We start from the raw sequence: 20,640 nt of genomic DNA on the forward strand, positions 1-20,640 counted from the left end.
TAAACCTATGATCAATTAAATACAGAGGTTAAAAATTGAATAAGTCACTTTACCCACAACCATTTTCTAGATATCTTTTTAAAACCCTTTCATGTTTACAGAGTAATAAATACATTTACAATGGGAAGGAACCTTAACTGTCATATAACTGATTTCTAAATTTTAATGATCCATGACTTGAGGCATAGGAAAATAAGGTATCCTGTCCACAATTACAAAATCATCTAGTAAACCTGACCCATGTTTCATATCACAAAGCAAACTTGCTTCTCTATATCAATTGTTTGTCAACAGACGAATACTATAACATTCATTAAACTGTTCTAAATAGTTACCATTATCTACTTCCTGAGAGTTGACCTGCAATTCAAACAATTAGTTTTGAAAAACTGGAAAATAAATATTTCTCAAGGCAAAATGAATACCCTTTTATAGGAATGCATTTAGTATAATTCAGCAATACCTTTGGGATATGGAACCTTCAATTAGAACTGAAGAAAGACTGAGCCTTACAACAAAGGTATAAAACCAGATAATGGGAAAATAGAATTTAAGTTCTTTATACAAATGAACTTAGCTAGCAATTTGCTATAGAAGAAAAGGAAAAACTGGGCTTTAATGTAGCCATGGCAACTTCCTATCTTCACAAATTTCTGAACTTAAATATCCAAATGTTTCTCTTCTTCAGACTCTGTAGTCTTTATAACATACATAATGAGTTACAGGAAACAAGGCGCACTTTGTTCTTAAGCTTTAGCATTGTAAAAATTCATCTGAAAGATAGTGGATTTTAAATCTTCTTCCCCGTGTTTCCTCGGTATACTTAAGCTGACTTTTTAGATGAGCAACATAAAAGAACACAGAACATTCAGGTTGCTTCTGTTGGATGGATAGAACGGAGCATCCCCTCCTATATATATCAGAGAACAGCGCATATACTTTTATTGTGTCAACTCTAACGTGCACCATCCCTAACCATTTACACCTTGGATAACTGAGAATTTGGTAAGGAGATACTGCATCTGATTTATTGCTGACTCTCCAGTGTCTACAACAGTGCCTGCCAAAAAGTAGTTGTTCAATAATATTTCTTAAGAGATGAAAAACAGATGAAGCTAAGGAATAATGAACTTTTTTACCAAGAAAAAAGTAGCTTTTGCCCTAAAAGTTTCCATATAAAAGTATATCTAGAAACAATTTCTATTTTTAGATTAAAGAAATCTCAAGTTATAATGAGTATCCACAGGTATTAAAAATATTCTAATATTTGGGAAGCCCTAAAACTTCTTTCTCTTAATTAATATCCTGGACTGTAAAGTTTCATGCTGCCAGCCAGAGTAGAATTATACACATATTGTATGTATAATTTGAAACATAAAATGTTTTAGGACTTTGACTCTCCCTCAGGCAAAATCTACATGGGGAGCCAATAAGAAAAATGAAATATACTGTGAAGAAAAATTGAAAAAGCACAAAGGACATATGTTGAATGAAAATTCCACATCTTGGGGCACCTGTGTGTCTCAGTTGGTTAAGTGTCTGACTCTTGATTTCAGTTCAGGTCATGATCTCACAGTTGGTGAGATTGAGCCACGCTGTCAGTGCAGAGCCTGCCTGGGTTTCTCTCTCTCTCCCTCTCTCTCTTTCAAAATAAATAAACTTAAGAAAATAATTTTAATAAAATTCCCCATCTTAAAATGCTTTAAATTTTTTTTAAAAAGGTCTTCTGAACCAACTCCACCTACACACACAAAAAAGCCTTAACTGTCAAATTACACTCTGTCAATGAAAAATAATTTTTTATGTTTCAATTTTTACAAATCTTATGAAATGAGATTACAAATGAAAGCATATGACCGATGCAGCAGGCCCTCAGCAAATATTTATGGAAAGACGGAATGGAAGCATAAATGAAAGAGTAGATAAATGATAATCACTAATGAGGGCTGACATTGAACTTGTAGGACTCATTCATTCAAATCATTTAAAAGAGCCTTTATAGAATACATTTCCTTGAGATGTCAGTTTTCATTCCTGGTGACATTTCATTAACATTATCTGCTGAACTTTTATAATATTCAATTATAATTTATTTTGTTTTAATATATAAAAGATTCAGGTGCCTTTAAAACTCAAAGAAGATACAAAAATGACCTTCTAAAATAGTTTTACCTTTAAAAAACAACTGGAAATAAAATAGTGTTAGTCCTTACCTCCTAAGAATATGACCATATATATGAATGTTCACCATAAAAAATGGGAATCATTTAATGACAATGCATATACTGTTCGTAACAATAGTTTGTATATGGCTTATTTACTCTATTTTAAGGAAGAAAAGTAAGATAGTTTACCTACATGTTATCTGTTTACAACCACCCATCCACATTATAAATATTTATTGAAGACTTATGTTCCAGTGCCTATGCTAGGTTCCAGAGCAAGCAACAGCCCTAAAACCATTAAAACTCAAGTTGAAATACTGATTTCTTGAAGTACAATTTTCCTGCTCTTATTTTAGAAGAAAAAATTCCTGGTATCTTGATATGGGAAATTATGTAAGTACACCAATAATTATGTAATGCAAGTTTTCTAAGCTTGAAAATAATTTTTCAGAGTTTATTATTTTTTCACTGTATTCAAAAAGGAAACAGGAGAGGGAAAGACGGGGAAGAGAGAAAATAAAAGTAAGAGGGTTTATGGCATTAAAATTCTCAAAGAATGAACATGGGATTAAGTTGGTCAATTTTTTAGTGATATGATTAGCTTAATATTTTTAAAAAATTTTATACAGGTGCATATAAAAAACAAAAATCTCCACTTAAATCAATACTGCCATTATAATTATTCAGCCAAAATCCCGACATGGCCAACAGCAGTAACCATTGTCTCAGTGGTAAAGCTAAAATGTGGCTTTAAAGAACAGCTATGTTTTTAAATTGTTGCCTATAAAGCGAACCATTTTCTGTTTTGCCAGTGGATACTTTGTTGTACAATTGTGATATGTCTCCTTTTTAACCATCAGACAATAAGAAAAAAATTCTGTAAAACTCTGGGGGCGTATCTGTTTCTCTTTATTTTGTTCTGTGTTACTTATTGGCAGTTACTTAGGAAGAAAAAAAGTCATTTTCATCACTATTCCATATGCTATCATCCAATACAAATTATAGAAAGACACATTTGTGAGTCATTATTTTGCACACATTTGTTTAATTACTCCTACACTGGAGGTACAAGGCTAGGTACTACTCAACCAATCAAATGCGTTAATAATATAACCACAAAAGTAAGTGGAACCCAGACCCTAATAATATAATCTCATGATCTAGTAAGGAAATAATAATCCAGTCATCTCCATCTAATAAGAGGGTAATCTAATAATCTAATGTCTAACATTTTTATGTTCAGTAAGGGGAAAAAAAAGAAATGCAAACAAATGATTAAAACACAGAGAAGGGACCAAGAAAGAATCCAGGAAAAGTTTCCCAGCACAGAGGTTTCGGGGCTGAGATCATTCCAAGGGCCATGAGACTCAAGAGGTCTGGTTCCTGTGATAATACAATCTTTACTAAAGCAGTAACATCAGATTATCATTTACAATGGCTATGGTAATTAAGAACTCTAACCTGACTTACCTGCCTCTTACTCTACATTCACAAATTGCAGATACATAATTTGTATTTCCAAGTATATTTTTTAAATAAAGTAACAGCATTGGCCAGCAGCTTCAGACATCTGTATTCTCCTGACAGTCACATTTCTCATTGTAATGTACCGGCATTTTGTTTCATCCTTTGCAAGTATGGTTAGTGTGAATTCACACTAGTTACTATTAGTAGATTGATGAAATTAATTTTCTAACTAAAAAGCTGAAGACCAAAGTAGTGACAGCCCTGCTGAGAAACAAAATCACTACAGTACCCTTTTGTTAAAATTATTTCATCTCATCTCTACACATGAATGCAGTGTGGATTACTAGATAGAACTGCTGAACCTGAAGGCAAAACCTGGGTTCTAATGTCACCCCATCATTTATTAACTGTGTGATCTCTGGCTGATGGGTCTCACATACCCTTACATAAAAAATGGAAAATGGGATTTACTTCCCAGCCAAACTCACAAGGTCATTATTTTGTTTTTAATGTTTATTCTTAAGAGAGAGAGACAGACACAGAGCATGAGTGGGGAAGGGGAGGAGAGAGAGAGAGGGAGACACAGAATCTGAAGATGGCTCCAGGCTCCAAGCTATCAGCACAGAGCCTGATGCAGGGCTTGAACTCATGAACTGTGAGATCATAACCTCAGCTGAAGTCAGATGCTTAACCGACTGGGCCACACAGGAGCCCCTCTCACAAGGTCATTATTAACATAAAATAAACAATGAATAAGAAAAGGCTTTGAAAACCATGAAGCACTAAGATATAAGATATTATTACTACCTTATTATCCTGCAAACAATCTATGCCAAACAGTCCATTAGTGAAAGCATCATAATCATTTCCAAAGACATAAGAAAAAAAATCAATATTTCAATGAAGAAAGGAAAAATTTCCACATCTCCTATTGTGCTTCTCATACTGACAATTTCTTCCTACAGATCAGGAGAAATAAAATTTGAACTTGTTCACTACTATAAGAACTCTCCTTTCCAAAACTTCCAGAACAAATCTAGTTCAAATGTGGTTGTTTCTGGCGTATGGCTACGTAAATAATGAAATGAGGTCAGAAAAGAGTTTCTAATTAAACAAAGATATAAATTTAAGAAAACAGAAGGGTAATTTCAAAATAAAAAGTGGCATTATTAGGTTAACATCCCTCAAAAGAAGAGTTCATCTTAAATATTTTTAACCCTCTAGTTAACATAACGATATAGGCCTCTCTGCTGGAGAAAGTCAATTTAAGTGATTAATTGGCAGAAGTGATGCTTTCTTAGTTCTCAACTGAATGATTTATGGGAACATGCAGAAATGTATTTGTACTTTGTACCTAGGTTTTTTTCTTCATTTGGGGAAGAAAGGGGCAGTAGATTTCAATTTTAGTTGTATTCAGGTACCCTTCCCATGTGCTCCCATATCAGCTCTACAATGAATTATAACCATCTGTCTACCTGTGCTTCCCCTTCCAGACTAGAACCTTCAGAAGGGAAGAGAACATGTCTAGGTCATTTTTTCACCCTCTAGCTATTACCCCAATAACTGGAACACAGAAGGTGCTCATTAATTGACTGAATAATTTAAGGAAAAAACTATAGATATATTAGATTGACTTTTCTTTAAAGTCTAATGTTCCTTTGGATTATATCAAATTTAATCTTTGAAATTTAGTAATATAGTCAACATGTATTCTGTATAATAGATTTATGCATGTTAAAGCAGCTGAATATTGAAACTGGTAAATTAAACAGATGGAAATGCTTAAATTATATGTAGAGAAGATGAATATATACATTTATTAATATAATTCATTTATACATTCATTCAAAACATTTCTGGAAAATCTACTACATTCTAATCACCATGCTCAGGAACTGGGGATAGAAAGTCAGGCAGGCCTTAAGCTCTCAAGGAGATGACTACCTGGTGAGGCCGAGAATCAAGTAAATATTCTGATAGAGGTGTGTGCTGGGACCATGGAATGACTGTGGAGGGCAGTCAGGTACAGCTGGAGGGGAGGGGTTATATGGAAGGTTTCACAGAGAGGTGATGCTTGAACTGAGGATTGACCAAACAGCAAGAGTAACTAAAACAAAGAAACAGGCATTCCAGGCAGAGAGAAGATGAGGTACCCAGAGCTCTATTGACAGAGGGAAGGCTGCATGCAGAATGGCATAAGATGATGGGAAAAACAGAGAAAGAGAAGAGAAATCCCAGATTGTGGAGGGTCCTCTGGGTCAATGATTTATCAGAAATCTTCAGTGAAGAAGGAGGTATATTAGATTCTCTCCTCAAGGGACTCAGAGTCTACTTGAAATAGATTAGGAATAATAGCCAAAAGGTCCAGTTTAAAGCAAAACAACAACAAAAAAGGACTCAGCCACACACACACAAAAATAATCTTGCCATTTGCAAACAATATGAATGGACCTAGAAGGTATTAAGCTAAGTGAAGTAAGCCACATAAAGACAAATAATTATATGATTTCACTTGTATGTGGAATCTGAAAAACAAAATAAATGAATAACAACAACAACAACAACAACAACAAACAGACTCATAGATAAAGACAATAAACCAGTGGTTGCCAAAGGGGAGGGGAATGGGGCAATGGGTGAAATAAGTGAAAGGGATTAAGAGGTAAGAACTTCCAGTTATAAAATATATAAGTTGCAGAGATGAATAGTACAGCATAAGGAATATAGTCAATAATATTGCAATAACTACTATGGCAACAGATGATAACTACACTTACTGTGGTGAACATTTTGTTATGTACATAACTCTTGAATCACCTGTTGTACATGTTGTACACCTGAAATGAATATAACATATGTTAACTATACATCAACTAAAAATTAAAAAAAAAAAAAAACTTTTCCTTAAAAAGTGGAATTTTAGATTAGCTAACAGATGAAGTAATGAAAAAAGAAAAACAAAGACACTTTTAATTTAAGGCAACTTAGTACTTATCCACAGTTCACGATTCAGTTTTTAGATAAAATCACATCTCGGGGCCCTTGGCTGGCTCAGTCAATAGAGCATGCAACTCTTGAGCTTAGTGTTATGAGTTTGAGACCAATGGTGGGTGTAGAGATTAAACTCTTAAAATAAAAGTCACATCTCTTAAAGGATAAGAGGAAAATTAGGTATGACTGTTAACTGTAAATTGTTTATAATTTTAAAAAACAATTTTTTTAACTTAAAAACATGTTTCTCTCTCTCTGTAGAGACTGCATTTCCAAATATATTTATCTCTCTCATAGAAACACCCATCTCAGAGCAAGTCAACATGTCAATATGAATGTCAATATTGGGCAGAGATGAAAGAAATAACAGTATTTACAAAATCATCATTCAGAAGACCACTATTGCTGGGAGGCAAAAAGCCCCAGAATGAGGAGTGCAGGCATGCTCTAGTTACAGGAAGAGTTCACCCACAGTCCAACTGATGGAGTATACATCTAAAAGCAGTGTGGTATTTTAAAACACAGCACATATCAAAACTACAACCTAATTTTGGATTGCTTATTTTTATGTGATAAAGACACGAGTATCCACTTAAAAGATGGAATATCTAAGTGCCTGTTTTCCTCATGTAATAAAGTTACTTTTTCATTTTTAGTGACTAATGGGATGTAAGTTATTTTCAGGGAAAAAGAAAACAGCCAAACGTTAATCTGAATGTCAGTAAAGAATGACAATCTACAGGTACATCCATGGCAAATTAGACTTAATCGCTTCCAAATACTGAAAAATTCAAGTCACTTTATACAAAGGAGACTATGGAGAGAAACATGAATGTCAATGGGAAATCTGGCTAAATCCCACTACTTCTAGTTCATTTCATAATTTGTTTCTAAATTTTGTCTCTTGGGAACCCGAGGAACCACAGGCTAGCTCATTTAATTGTAATTGAACAGTATTATTTATTTGTAACCATTTAATTTTGCTCCTCTAGGAGAAAAAAGCAAGCCATCATCTTTGAAAGGCTCTTCTTTTTCCCTATAACTAATTATGAAAGAGAATGACAAATATAATAAACAAAACTCCCAGGTATAAACAAGTAAAGATGAAAGTAACAGAAAAATTCTGGAAGCATATTCACTGTGTTTAATATAACTTCAGCCTTCTAAAGACTTGATTTCTCAGCCTGTCCAATGTCTGGGCCAAGGATAGTCATAAAAAGGACAAAGTCATCAAAACATATTGAGTTAATTGTAAACTAAAAAAAAATTATACGTAAGGTAATCATAATTAGTTAATCAATCATGGTATTTTATGGGTATTAATTATGGTATCTTTTTTTCCTTTGGACTAATTGTTCTTCTCTTTTTTCTTTTATGTTCTATTTTATTATAGTCAGCATCATGCTGCTATTCCCGCAAGTACTGAACAAGCATGGGATGTGAATATCACACTCCTAAATAAATGAATTGCTCAATTTCCTGTGACCATCTATACATCCTCCATCTTCAGAAAGTGTATCAGTATTCTATCATAGAGGAGATAGTGGTCTGTTTTCCAATATGCATGACATCTCTGGACAAGACAATTGTGACACGAGCACTTATTTCCATGAAGAAAAACTTTGTGGTTTTATGGCATTCATCATTTGACAAATGCACCTATTTTCCTTATCAATCAGCTCTTACTGAACTTACTCGCAGTGACTGTGGAATCCTTAAGGGCCCATTAAATTTCTGAAGAAGAAAGCTAAGATGAAGGACATGCCACTCCGAATTCATGTGCTACTTGGCCTCGCTATCACTACACTAGTACAAGCTGTAGATAAAAAAGCGGATTGCCCACAATTATGTACATGTGAAATCAGGCCTTGGTTTACACCCAGATCCATTTATATGGAAGCATCTACAGTGGATTGTAATGATTTAGGTCTTTCGAGTTTCCCAGCCAGATTGCCTGCTGACACACAGATTCTGCTCCTACAGACTAACAATATTGCAAAAATTGAATACTCCATAGACTTTCCAGTAAACCTTACTGGCCTGGACTTATCTCAAAACAATTTATCCTCAGTCACCAATATTAATGTAAAAAAGATGCCTCAGCTTCTTTCTGTGTATTTAGAGGAAAACAAACTAACTGAGCTGCCTGAAAAATGTCTGTCTGGACTGAGCAACTTACAAGAACTCTATATTAATCACAACTTGCTTTCTACAATTTCACCCGGAGCCTTTATTGGCCTACATAATCTTCTTCGACTTCATCTCAACTCAAATAGACTGCAGATGATCAACAGTAAGTGGTTTGATGCTCTTCCCAATCTGGAGATTCTGATGATTGGGGAAAATCCAATCATCAGAATCAAAGACATGAACTTTAAGCCGCTTATCAATCTTCGCAGCCTGGTTATAGCTGGTATAAACCTCACGGAAATACCAGATAATGCCTTGGTTGGACTTGAAAACTTAGAAAGCATCTCTTTTTATGACAACAGGCTTATTAAAGTGCCCCATGTTGCTCTCCAAAAAGCTATAAACCTCAAATTCCTGGATCTAAATAAAAATCCCATTAATAGAATACGGAGGGGTGATTTCAGCAATATGCTACACTTAAAAGAGTTGGGAATAAATAATATGCCTGAGCTGATTTCCATCGACAGTCTTGCAGTGGATAACCTGCCAGATTTAAGAAAAATAGAAGCTACAAACAACCCCAGGTTGTCTTACATTCACCCAAATGCATTTTTCAGACTACCCAAGCTGGAATCACTCATGCTTAACAGTAATGCCCTTAGTGCCCTGTACCATGGTACAATTGAGTCTCTGCCAAACCTCAAGGAGATCAGCATACACAGCAATCCTATCAGGTGTGATTGTGTCATCCGCTGGATTAATATGAACAAAACCAACATTCGATTTATGGAGCCAGACTCACTGTTTTGTGTGGACCCACCTGAATTCCAAGGACAAAATGTTCGGCAGGTGCATTTCAGAGAAATGATGGAAATATGTCTCCCTCTTATAGCTCCTGAGAGCTTTCCTTCTAATCTGGATTTAGACACTGGGAGCTATGTCTCCTTGCATTGTAGAGCTACTGCAGAGCCACAGCCTGAAATCTACTGGATAACACCTTCTGGTCAAAAACTCTTACCTAATACTCTGAAAGACAAGTTCTATGTCCATTCTGAAGGCACACTAGATATAAATGACATAACCCCAACAGAAGGGGGTTTATATACTTGTATAGCAACTAACCTTGTTGGTGCTGACTTGAAGTCTGTTATGATCAAAGTGGATGGTTCTTTTCCCCAGGATAACAATGAATCCTTAAATATTAAAATAAAAGATGTTCAGGCCAATTCAGTTCTGGTGTCTTGGAAAGCAAGTTCTAAAATTCTCAAATCCAGTGTTAAGTGGACAGCCTTTGTCAAGACTGAAAATGCTCATGCTGCCCAAAGTGCTCGAATACCATCTGATGTCAAGGTATATAATCTTACTCATCTGAACCCATCAACGGAGTATAAAATTTGTATTGATATCCCCACCATCTATCAAAAAACCAGAAAACAATGTGTAAATGTCACCACAAAAGGTTTGGACCCTGATCAAAAAGAATATGAAAAGAGTAACACCACCACATTTATGGCCTGCCTTGGAGGCTTTCTGGGGATTATTGGTGTGATATATCTTTTCAGTTGCCTCTCCCAAGACATGAACTGTGATGGTGGACATAGCTATGTGAGGAATTACTTACAGAAACCAACCTTTGCATTCAGTGAGCTTTATCCTCCTCTAATCAACCTCTGGGAAGCAGGCAAAGAAAAAAGCACAGCACTGGAAGTGAAAGCAACTGTTATAGGTGTGCCAACAAATATGTCCTAAAAACAACTAAGTAAACCTACTTCAAAGAAAATCTTAAGACTGCACCTATGCTTGAAAAAAGACAAAAGCAGAGAAATATTACTTTCTAGAAAGAAGTTTAAGCTTCACCAATGCTGCTCCTGACCATGGGAAATATGTACAAGTTCAGCATTTTAATTACCTGGCTTCAAAGGGTACTGTGGCAACCAAATAAAATAATTCCATTTTCTAGAACTTTCATGTAACTTTTATGTCTGGACTACAGTTAAAGTGGACAAAAACATTTCTGTATTTTTTTTAAGTATATAAGAGTAGTTGAACTGAGCAATACCTCCTCCTGTGTTGTATTACACATATTAGCCACGAGTTTTTGCAGTGACTAGATAACTTGAATTGACACGTGGTGTAATAAAATGGACAAATTCTGTAGAGTAGACACAGTGAGTATGTGGGTCTCTTTTATAAGAAAAAAATACATTTTGGATTAAAATCAATTGCTTTTGTCTTGTTTTTGTTTCTAAATAAAGAATAATTTCTGGGAAATGTCATCTGATCAAGTGTCATTTAAATGACAGCATTTTTTAAAAGTGTTTTTCTATAATGAAATTTGGAATGCAAAGCACTTTTATTGGGTTCTGTAATTACATATTTGTAATGTACAAGAATGAATTTAGGACATTTTATCTGTATTGAAAGGCAACAACAACAACAACAACAACAACAACAACACTCCATTTAACCCTTTATTGACAGAAACAAATCCTCACGGATATTATGCAATCACTTAAATACTTTCTTAACAAGCAACTTTTGGAGTGGATTTAATTGTTAAGTTCACATAATGTAAATCCAATATCTGAGGAACTGGAAATTTTATTTTAATAATTAGTAGTACCTCAACTGTAAGCTGCTTGCTTTGCAGAAAATATTGCCAAATTTTGGCAGGACTTAGGATTTAGGTCTAATTTTCAAATCTCTGATTCTGAATATTTAATGTGCTTCACTGCAGTAAGAAGAAAATGATATAATAATTTGCTGTGTTTCAAATCTAACAACCAAACATGTTGTACACAAGAACCCAAAAGAGGGAGGTTTATATACTTGCATAGCAACTTACCTGGTTGGTGCTGACTTGAAATCTGCTATGATCAGAGTGAATGGTTCTTTCCCCAGGATGACCATAAGTTTTAGAATTTTAGAAGACTAGGATATTCCAAGAGTAGGATTTTAAAATTTTACTTTAAACATATTAGATATTTGGTAGAGTATGCTTATCAGGTTCAATTTTATAAAATTCTCCCTTTTATTTTGTTCACCACCATACAAAAATGACACAAATCAGATAATTCCAGAGTGTAACAAAATTTAAGAGGATAGTTTTGATAATAAACAGAAAAAGCTTCAAAGACTAATTTAGAGTAAAGGGAAAAGATTTAGTTCTCTATGACTATATTTAAGACACCTAAAAAATACAGCTTAAAAAAATCACTGAAGTGCCAAAAACATTACTAATCATTTAAAGATCTAAAATAGGAAATATAAAGATTTCACTTGGAGAACATAACCAAAGTCTTTCAGGGTTTTAAGTCATATTTCCAAACAAAGACCCACAGTCCTAAAAAATAAATGCATTTGTGTACAAAAGAAATATCCTGAAACAATAAAAACCTTCTAAGATAATAAGCCATACTTTTTATAGGCAAATCACTTACCTCTACAAAGCAATAAGGCTTCCATGTTAATTGCTGCTTTGCCTGTTCATAATGAAGTGTTTAACTTTTCTTACAATAGCTTGCTGCATGTTATCAACATGTCACTGGTCTGTGAACATTTTCAGCCCGTAGCCATATCAATTTATTTGTTAATGCAGACATTTGCTTTTATGATAGCCTTGACAGTTTCTAATTAAATCCTGCTGTTTTTGACAAAGTGGAAGGTAATTGTTATGAACTCTTTAAAACAAAAGGACAAACTGTGTTAATTTTAACACATCGAAAATATAAAACTTGCTAATTCAATGTGTTTCCCAAATACAAATTTTGCAATTTGATGAATCACTATCAGACAGAGGCTGACATTAGAATTTATCAGGAAGGCATCCTCATACATCATGAGATGTTTCAGCACCATGGACAGAGCTTTTTAGAGCCAGGCTATTTGTCAAAAATATAGGAGCTGAAATATGACCTATTAGGAGGCAGGTATTGCATAGGTCAGCAAGAACTTGCTCAGGTATCTTGTATGTTTCTTTTAAACCTATCTGCCCAAAGAACTATAACAAACATAGCAGAAAGCTTAAAATGCATTTCAAGCTACATTTTTCTTAGAAAAATTGTAGCAAATAAGCACTCTGAATAGTTACCTAACAGTGGACAATGAAATGAAGTATTTTTGTTACAGCCAAATAAATACAGATGCTCAAAGCAAATCATGATCCTATTTACTTCCTTAAAATTTAATCTAAATTGCCAATGAGAGTAAAAAGACATTTGCTTCAATAACAAGAACAGCATTTCCTTCTAAACCTCACATAAAATTAAGCACTAGTCAGAATACTCAAAGCATGTAACTTACACTTTGGTGATACTATATGGATGCAATGGCAAACTTTACCTATAACAAATAAAACTCTAAAGTTTATACCTCGGTGAATGTCAACGGATCTTCTCACCTTGTATGGAGAAAAACACTTTTTCACAAAAATATTTAAAAATTTTTAAAATTTGATTTGAGAGACAGCACATGTGCACAAGCAGGGTAGGGGCAGAGGAAGAGAAAGAGAAAGAGAGAATCTCAAGCAGGCTTCAGGCCCAGCACAGAGCCCAATGCGGGGCTCAATCCCATGACCCTGGGATCTTGACCTGAGCCGAAATCGTAAGCCGGATGCTCAGCTGACTGAGCCACCCAGGCAACCCTTTACAAGAATGATTTTAAAATAATTATATGCTTGGGGCGCCTGGGTTGCTCGGTCAGTTAAGCGTCCGACTTCGGCTCAGGTCATGATCTCACGGTCCGTGAGTTCGAGCCCCGCGTCGGGCTCTGTGCTGACAGCTCAGAGCCTGGAGCCCGTTTCAGATTCTGTGTCTCCCTCTCTCTCTGGCCCTCCCCTGTTCATGCTCTGTCTCTCTGTCTCTCTGTCTCAAAAATAAATAAACGTTAAAAAAATTAAAAAAAAATAATTATATGCTTTATAATTTATACTAGGTAATAAAATTCAAATCTTCTGAAGATAAGCATGCCCCGTTGAATACAAGTGATGTATGAAAACAATGCAGAGCAAAATGTGTCTTTGTTAGCAAAGGTAATCAACAATATGCTGCCAGTCATGTGCTGACAATTTTGCCTAGAAAGAAATGAAATCCATTTATGGTGCCTCTATCTATCTTTTGATACTTGTTTTAATTCTTAAAATTTTATTTTAATTAGATAAAAGGTTTTTAAGCAAAATTACATATCAGCAAGCATAAGTTTAAAATTATAATTCCTTAGTCTATTTGTTAAACTGTAATTTCTTTGGTTATCCTCTATAAATATTTACTGTATGGCTATTTGTCACTGGAAAAACAGAAGTGAACAGGACATATTTCCCACCACTTAAGAGACTTATATTCTACTGGATTACATACTGGTTATATATCACTGCTTTCACAAGTATGTGTTAATTAGGTTACCTAGTAAGAGTCCCAGTTTCAATCTATACTTTCACAGAATAACAATACTCAAAATATCATGTTTTATTCTTGCTCTAAAAGGTTTTACTTATTATACTTTGATATGAGAATTTAATTCAAATTTATTATGGGCTTTAACGCGCGCACACACACACACACACACACACACACATACACACACGCACACACACCAGCCTGAATCTATACCTAAACTGGTTAAATCGAGAGTCATGTCTACCAACTATGAGCAAAAAATTTAAAATTTTATAGATTATTCTTTCACATGAAAAAATCAGAAGAGATGTCATTAATAAAGCTAACAATAAAAACAATGAAAGGTTTAAAAGTATGTGTTTGCTAAAGCAAGGGAAAAATCCAATGAAATACCTCACAGCTGCCACAAGTGTCAGGGAAAAAAATCTTATTGTATATATCACTATTAAACAAAATCTTCAGCTTCATCCCAATGTTGTCAGTCTAGGAGATAGGTAACAGTGAACAGTGATTAAATTGCGGCTGCATTTTCTTTGATCCAATCTCTCTGCCCTCTCTCTCTCTCTCTCTCTCTCTCTCTCTCTTTCTCTAATACTCTCCTTCCCACACAACAAAGTATAATAAATAAGTATACTTCCCAACAAAGTATAATAAATAAGTAAAAGTTTGTTTTAAGTGTATAGTTGCCAGATATGTTTACTATATCAAGCATCCCAAATGGTCATAAACTACAATGATCTCTTCCACTACATTCTCAGATGGTAATATTCTCACCCTTAGTTCTACAGTCCCTATTCTATATCATTTTACCCTGACTAATACATTGTTAACTAGGTCATTGCTTGGGATCATGGCAATATGTTAGTGGAATGAAAGAACCATGCCTAGAATCAAAATGCACTAATCAGCACCATGGAGCTCTGGAAAAAAAAACTGATTCCAGTTTCAACACAATAGTGGCTGCTTCTGTGTGTTCATTTGTAAAATGAGGGCTCTATCTATTATTAAGGGTGACTACCACTTTGATTTATCTTATTCCTCTGAAGCAAGGGAAAAATAAAAACACCATTTGTATACAGGAATAAAATGACAAAATCAGAGTTAATTCTGAAAGTCATAATCCATATATCCAGTCCTAAGAAAAATCATTAAAAGATAAATGTTTAAAAAAGAATATTGCAGTGAAATATAGATTATTTCCAAAATCTATCCTAAACATTTTATTAATTATATAACAAAGGTGCTCTTGAATTGAGTAGTAAGCATTCAGTAGGCTCAGGTAAGAAGATCATATAAACCAGAACACAATTCATTTTTATTCCTACTGAAAATAGACAGGCCCACAGAGATTTGAATTTACTATTCTGATTCACTTTATATACACATCAGAGGGCTCCTAAAGCTATCTTTGGAATTAGCCATACAGTCAATACCAACTAAGGGGTTAGATACGTCACAGATATATCAATACAACTTTCTCTTAAGAGCAAACTGAGGTATTCAAATAAGTAATAAATTCAGAGAAAATACCATATATGATTTCAAAATAATTGCAGAGTGGCCCAAAGTAACAAAGCATAGCACAGAGAGTTATGGTTGACCTTGGCAAGTCTTTCAGAAGAATGAACTATAACGGAATTTGAAGACCTCATGGCATTTTGTGTGTTTATATTTATCTTTTCCGACTCTAATATATCATAAAAAAAACTAATAGTACTATGTGACCAATGTAAGGAAAATCCAGCTTCTCATTAAAACATATGGTTCAGTGCCTGAAGTTATTGATTCAAAATCCAATTGCAATATCCATTTATAATGTTTATTAGCCACTGGAACAAATAGTGGAGTAAGCTTAGGACATAAATTGACCATCCTAATCCTAGCATTGAGAGCATGAGAGTATAATAATAATAATAATAATAATAATAATAATAATAATAAATCTCTCTGTCATTTGTGGTACCAGATTCAGGGCTGGTAAAGACAAATAGTTCTTAAACCATGAGAGTTGCCACTATTAAAGCAATATGGTCAAACACACCAAAGGAGTTCTTCAAAAGAATACTTTATAAAGATGAAATTTATTATTAGAATTCAGATCAAAGTTGGATACCTCTGGCAAACATCCTTTTAATAATAGTTTCAGAGACCAGTCACATATTCAATAAAGAACAAGAAAACGTGTCTCCAAGAGAAGTTTAAGTCATCTAGGGTCCCTTTTCCTGTTTACTAGTCAATTAATCAATAAACCAACATTCCATTATATAATTTTCATATTAAATTATTTATTTTATCAGAGATTAAAATACATTTACAAACAGAATGCATGAATTTATATAACTATGAAATTTTAACTATCCAATTCAAACCTTTGAGCTTAAAACTCCTTCAAACAAGGGTTATGATATAGAAAAGGAATAAAAATAGAAGAAAACATTCATTTCTTTCTATGAACAAAATCTTTATCTATAAAAATATATAACAATTAACAGATTGCACTGAAAAGAGGAACTAAATCAAAAACAACTGTGTGAGGGTGAGGGCATTTAGGGTTTCTGTCCAATGGATTATTTGTGTCTCAGTACAGGCTCAGTCCAAAAGTGATAATATAATGCTTGAGATATTTTTCTGGCACATAAAATGCTTAGCAATTAATATATTATTAGCATATTATTATAGTTGAATAAACATGCATTAATATATACTTGAATAGCAAGATGAAAATTAGGAAGGAATAAGAGAAATATTTACTGAATGCTGAGCATGTGCCCAACTAACAATTTGCTAGGATCCTAAGAAATCTACTCCGATTCTTAAGGAGAAAGGATATGGAAAAAAATGAACATTTGCCATCTTAGTATGTCAGGTATACTGATGAATATGCTTACTCCCTCTCTTGTCTGTGTGTGTGTCTGTGTGTCTGTGTGTGTATATATATTTATATACAATATATATAAATTCAATTTTCATGAAATTTCCAGTAGTACAGTATTCACACTCTCATTTTATAGAACGGCCTCAGAGAAGTTGAGTAATTTTCTTTCCTAAGAGAACAATATAATAACAGAGCAGAAAAACCAAATATACAACATCACGGCAAATAATAACATTCAGGTACTTTTTTAAGCATGCACAACTCACAAAAATAACTATCAGATAATATTTTGGGGGAGGAACAACCCATCAATAATATGCCAGATTCATTAATTATGCCTATTATCTTCTATCTATCTCCATCAACATGTTTCTTTATAACATTTTAACTCAATTTTGCATGAGGAATTAAATATAAAGGGACCCTATCTGTCAACTTCCAGTTAGCATTTACCCAAGACAGAAAAATGAGCACTCGTTTATCAACAATAACAGCGACAAAAACCTGCACATATTCTTACAAATAAAAGTTTTAAAGTAAGTATACTCATGAAGTACTCACTGGATGTAAAGCACTTTTAGGGACTTTTAAAAGACTTTCTTGTGATTGTTCCCATGCATCCACTTCACAGTCCCAACGTATAAAGCTCTTGTTTTTCAATCCCATCACAGAAAAGTACAAGATGGCCAATTACCTGTTTAACCCTCTTTCTGACTCCCAGATGATAATATCATACACAGTAACTCTGACCTTGGAAGGAGAATCCTGCTTTAAAAGTAAGGATTGAGGGAGAAACATTTTCCTTTCGCTGCTTTGCCATCATCCCCATCCTTGCCAGTACTGGAGCACTACCGCCAACATCTTAAGAGACTCAGCAGTCAGTGTGCTCTGACGGAGTTAATCTTTGTTGGATCGCATGTCTTGTGTCATAAACCTTGGCTTCTGAGGAGTAAATTTATGAAATGGAATTTGTGTATTGGTTCTGAGGAATTCTAATAAATGAATTTCGCTCTAGGAGAACGGAATTATTTAAGAGAGGTTAGATGACACAGTTTGTTGAAAAATGGGACAACAAAAAATATTAAATAAAAACTTGACACTGTCAAACTTATCAATGTAATTAAGATGTACAGATGCCTATTTGGAAGTTCATCATACATACTTTCCAGGACAAGAAGCAAGGTAGTTTGGTAAAACAAACAAAACGAACACGTCCACAGGTTAATAAGTTTCTATGTAATTAAACTGGCATGAAGAAATAATTTTAAGTGTAAAGAAGGTTCTCGGTATTCAGTGAATACTAAATTTTACTTGCAAATATTTGAAAGTCGCTATGGTAAACAATGTTCTAATTCCAAATGATATGCCCACCTTGATTATTTTTTAATGAATCATTGGTATGGTAGAATTCCTTCTGAGAAATAAGATTTGGAAAATAATACAGCAAAGTTACTGAACAGAAAAGCAAGAAGTGGCCCATGTTTTCATTCATCCATGAATTTTATCCATGAACTCTTCATTTACTGAGGATCTACTAAGTGCTAGACCCATTATTAACTACTAGAGATTTGATATTGACTGTGATAGACAAATTCCCTGACCTGACAACATTTATCATCTATAGGTAGGTGACAACAAGTAAATCTAGCAAATGCAGTGCAGGTTAATAAAAACAGTATAGGCATGAGGATAGCTTACATGTATTTGGGGGATATAGGTTATTATAAAGGGCCTCAGAAAGGATTCTGACAACTAAGACTATCTTTACACGATCTTCCAATTAAAGAGCAGAGGAATGCTGAGATAAGCTAGGGATAGTGTAGAGATGACAATAAGCTAAAGGATTTGAATAGCATCAGAGTGCTGTGTAACTAGGAGAAAGTTCTCAGGAAGGAAAAAAGCTAGAGTTGGCCTCAGAAAGAAAACTGGAAATATGGGTAGAAATCAAACCTTATTTGTTTCTAACAAATATTTTGGCAGACACTACTATCCAAGAGAAAATGACAAGGTCAAATTTAAAACACCAGGACTAATTTATAAGGCTACAAATACTAGTTCTCCATCTTTCAATCTTGTCTCCCTCTGTAGCCAAACCCTAGTCTCCCATCGTATCCCTAGTCATCCATAGCTGAACATATGAGAAGTGGAAAATAAAAAAGGAAAGTGAATTAAGCACACTCTGTACCCCACCCTCTCAGTCAGGTCTTCCCTAGTCTGAAACACCATACACACACACACACACACACACACACACACACACACACACTCAAGACCCTCACAAGCATACACTCAGGCACACAACCTTCATGCTCAGTTTTAGGAGAGTTCATAATTTGCCCATTATTTTCATTTCAGATATTTTGAAAAATACATCTCCCATGAAATCACAGAGGGTGAAAATATTACTGCAGCTCTCCACTCTCTCCCCAAAAAAGGCAAATAAATGAAAGAGACTGTAGGTATTCTGAGAAGTTTGTACATAAAAACCCAAACGTAATATAAAATTAAGGTCTATGTCTTTGAATTTAAGACTAACCTACTTCAATTTTCATTGCCAATTGCATTTCTCTTTCAGAAATTTCACGAATATTTTACATAGACTTTAATAAGTATATAAGTACAAAAATAGATACAGGAAAACCAGGGGAAAAAAATAATGTGTCTCATTTACATGGACTATGCTTTCTACAATACCAGACACAGTTCTAATGAGATCTCACAGGTATCACTTTCTTCAGAGAATAGAAAAAAAGAAATTGTCCTGTATCATTTATATCTAAGTGAGACCTTGAACTCAAATTAAAATAGGAAAGAGTATTTGTAGAAATCCTGATTCACACAAATAGGATACTCATTCTAGGTGTTCTCTACTTTCTCACCACTACGCTCTCTCAAGAAGAAAGGTTTCATTAAGATTATTAAAATGAGGGAGTGCCTGGGTGGCTCAGTGGGTTAAGCATCCGACTTCGGCTCGGGTCATGATTTCCCGGTTTACTGGTTGGAGCCCCGTGTCGGGCTTTGTGCTGACAGCTCAGAGCATGGAGCCTGCTTTAGATTCTGTGCCTCCCTCTCTCTCTGTCCCTCTCCCGCTCATGTTCGCGCTCTCTCTCTCTCTCTCTCTCTCTCTCAGAAATAAATAAAATAAAAACATTATTTAAAAAAAAGGTTGTTTAATATGAATATAATATAGGTTTGCAGAGTAAAGAAGTACATTGTAGCAAATAATTTAAGGGTCAGTTTTGAAGATGTACTTAAAAATTAATAAAGGAGATAAGCATTAAGAGACATAATACACATAATAGAACATAATAAACAATAAAAGATAAACATTAGCATAAAAATTTGTAGACACTTCTATCAAGTTTTCTCAATAATGTTTTGAGAGAACTGTGATATAATGACTATTAAATTAGTCATTTCTCAATTCTTCAATATCTTGTTGAATACACTGTTGTATATTTTCACCTGAAACCAAGAGGGCAATTCCAAACAGAAAATAAACTGGGTAAAAGCACATCTACTTTCTGAAGATACTTAAAATGGCAGTATCTGAGTATGCTCAGAAAGACTTCTACAATGTCATGATGCTAGCTGCTAATTTGTGGAGAGAATGTCAACT

General features: G+C 34.3%; 2 protein-coding genes across 11 annotated transcripts in view; one reads left to right on the forward strand and one right to left on the reverse strand.

Annotated features, from left to right (window-relative positions):
• The window catches only part of IMMP2L (inner mitochondrial membrane peptidase subunit 2), an 879,044-nt gene that overhangs the window by 444,407 nt on the left and 413,997 nt on the right, over positions 1-20,640 (reverse strand). The window lies entirely within an intron of this gene.
• LRRN3 (leucine rich repeat neuronal 3) lies at positions 7,726-10,906 on the forward strand. The gene has a single exon (XM_049642954.1). It carries the CDS (start codon positions 8,376-8,378, stop codon positions 10,500-10,502), a length of 2,127 nt encoding a protein of 708 aa, XP_049498911.1. The 5' UTR covers positions 7,726-8,375; the 3' UTR covers positions 10,503-10,906.

Source organism: Panthera uncia, chromosome A2 (genome assembly GCF_023721935.1).
Source record: "Panthera uncia isolate 11264 chromosome A2, Puncia_PCG_1.0, whole genome shotgun sequence".
NCBI lineage: Eukaryota > Metazoa > Chordata > Mammalia > Carnivora > Felidae > Panthera > Panthera uncia.

Excerpts from the sequence above, each read along its gene's own strand:
- LRRN3 (XM_049642954.1), top strand. The coding sequence starts at position 8,376 with ATGAAGGACATGCCACTCCGAATTCATGTGCTACTTGGCCTCGCTATC.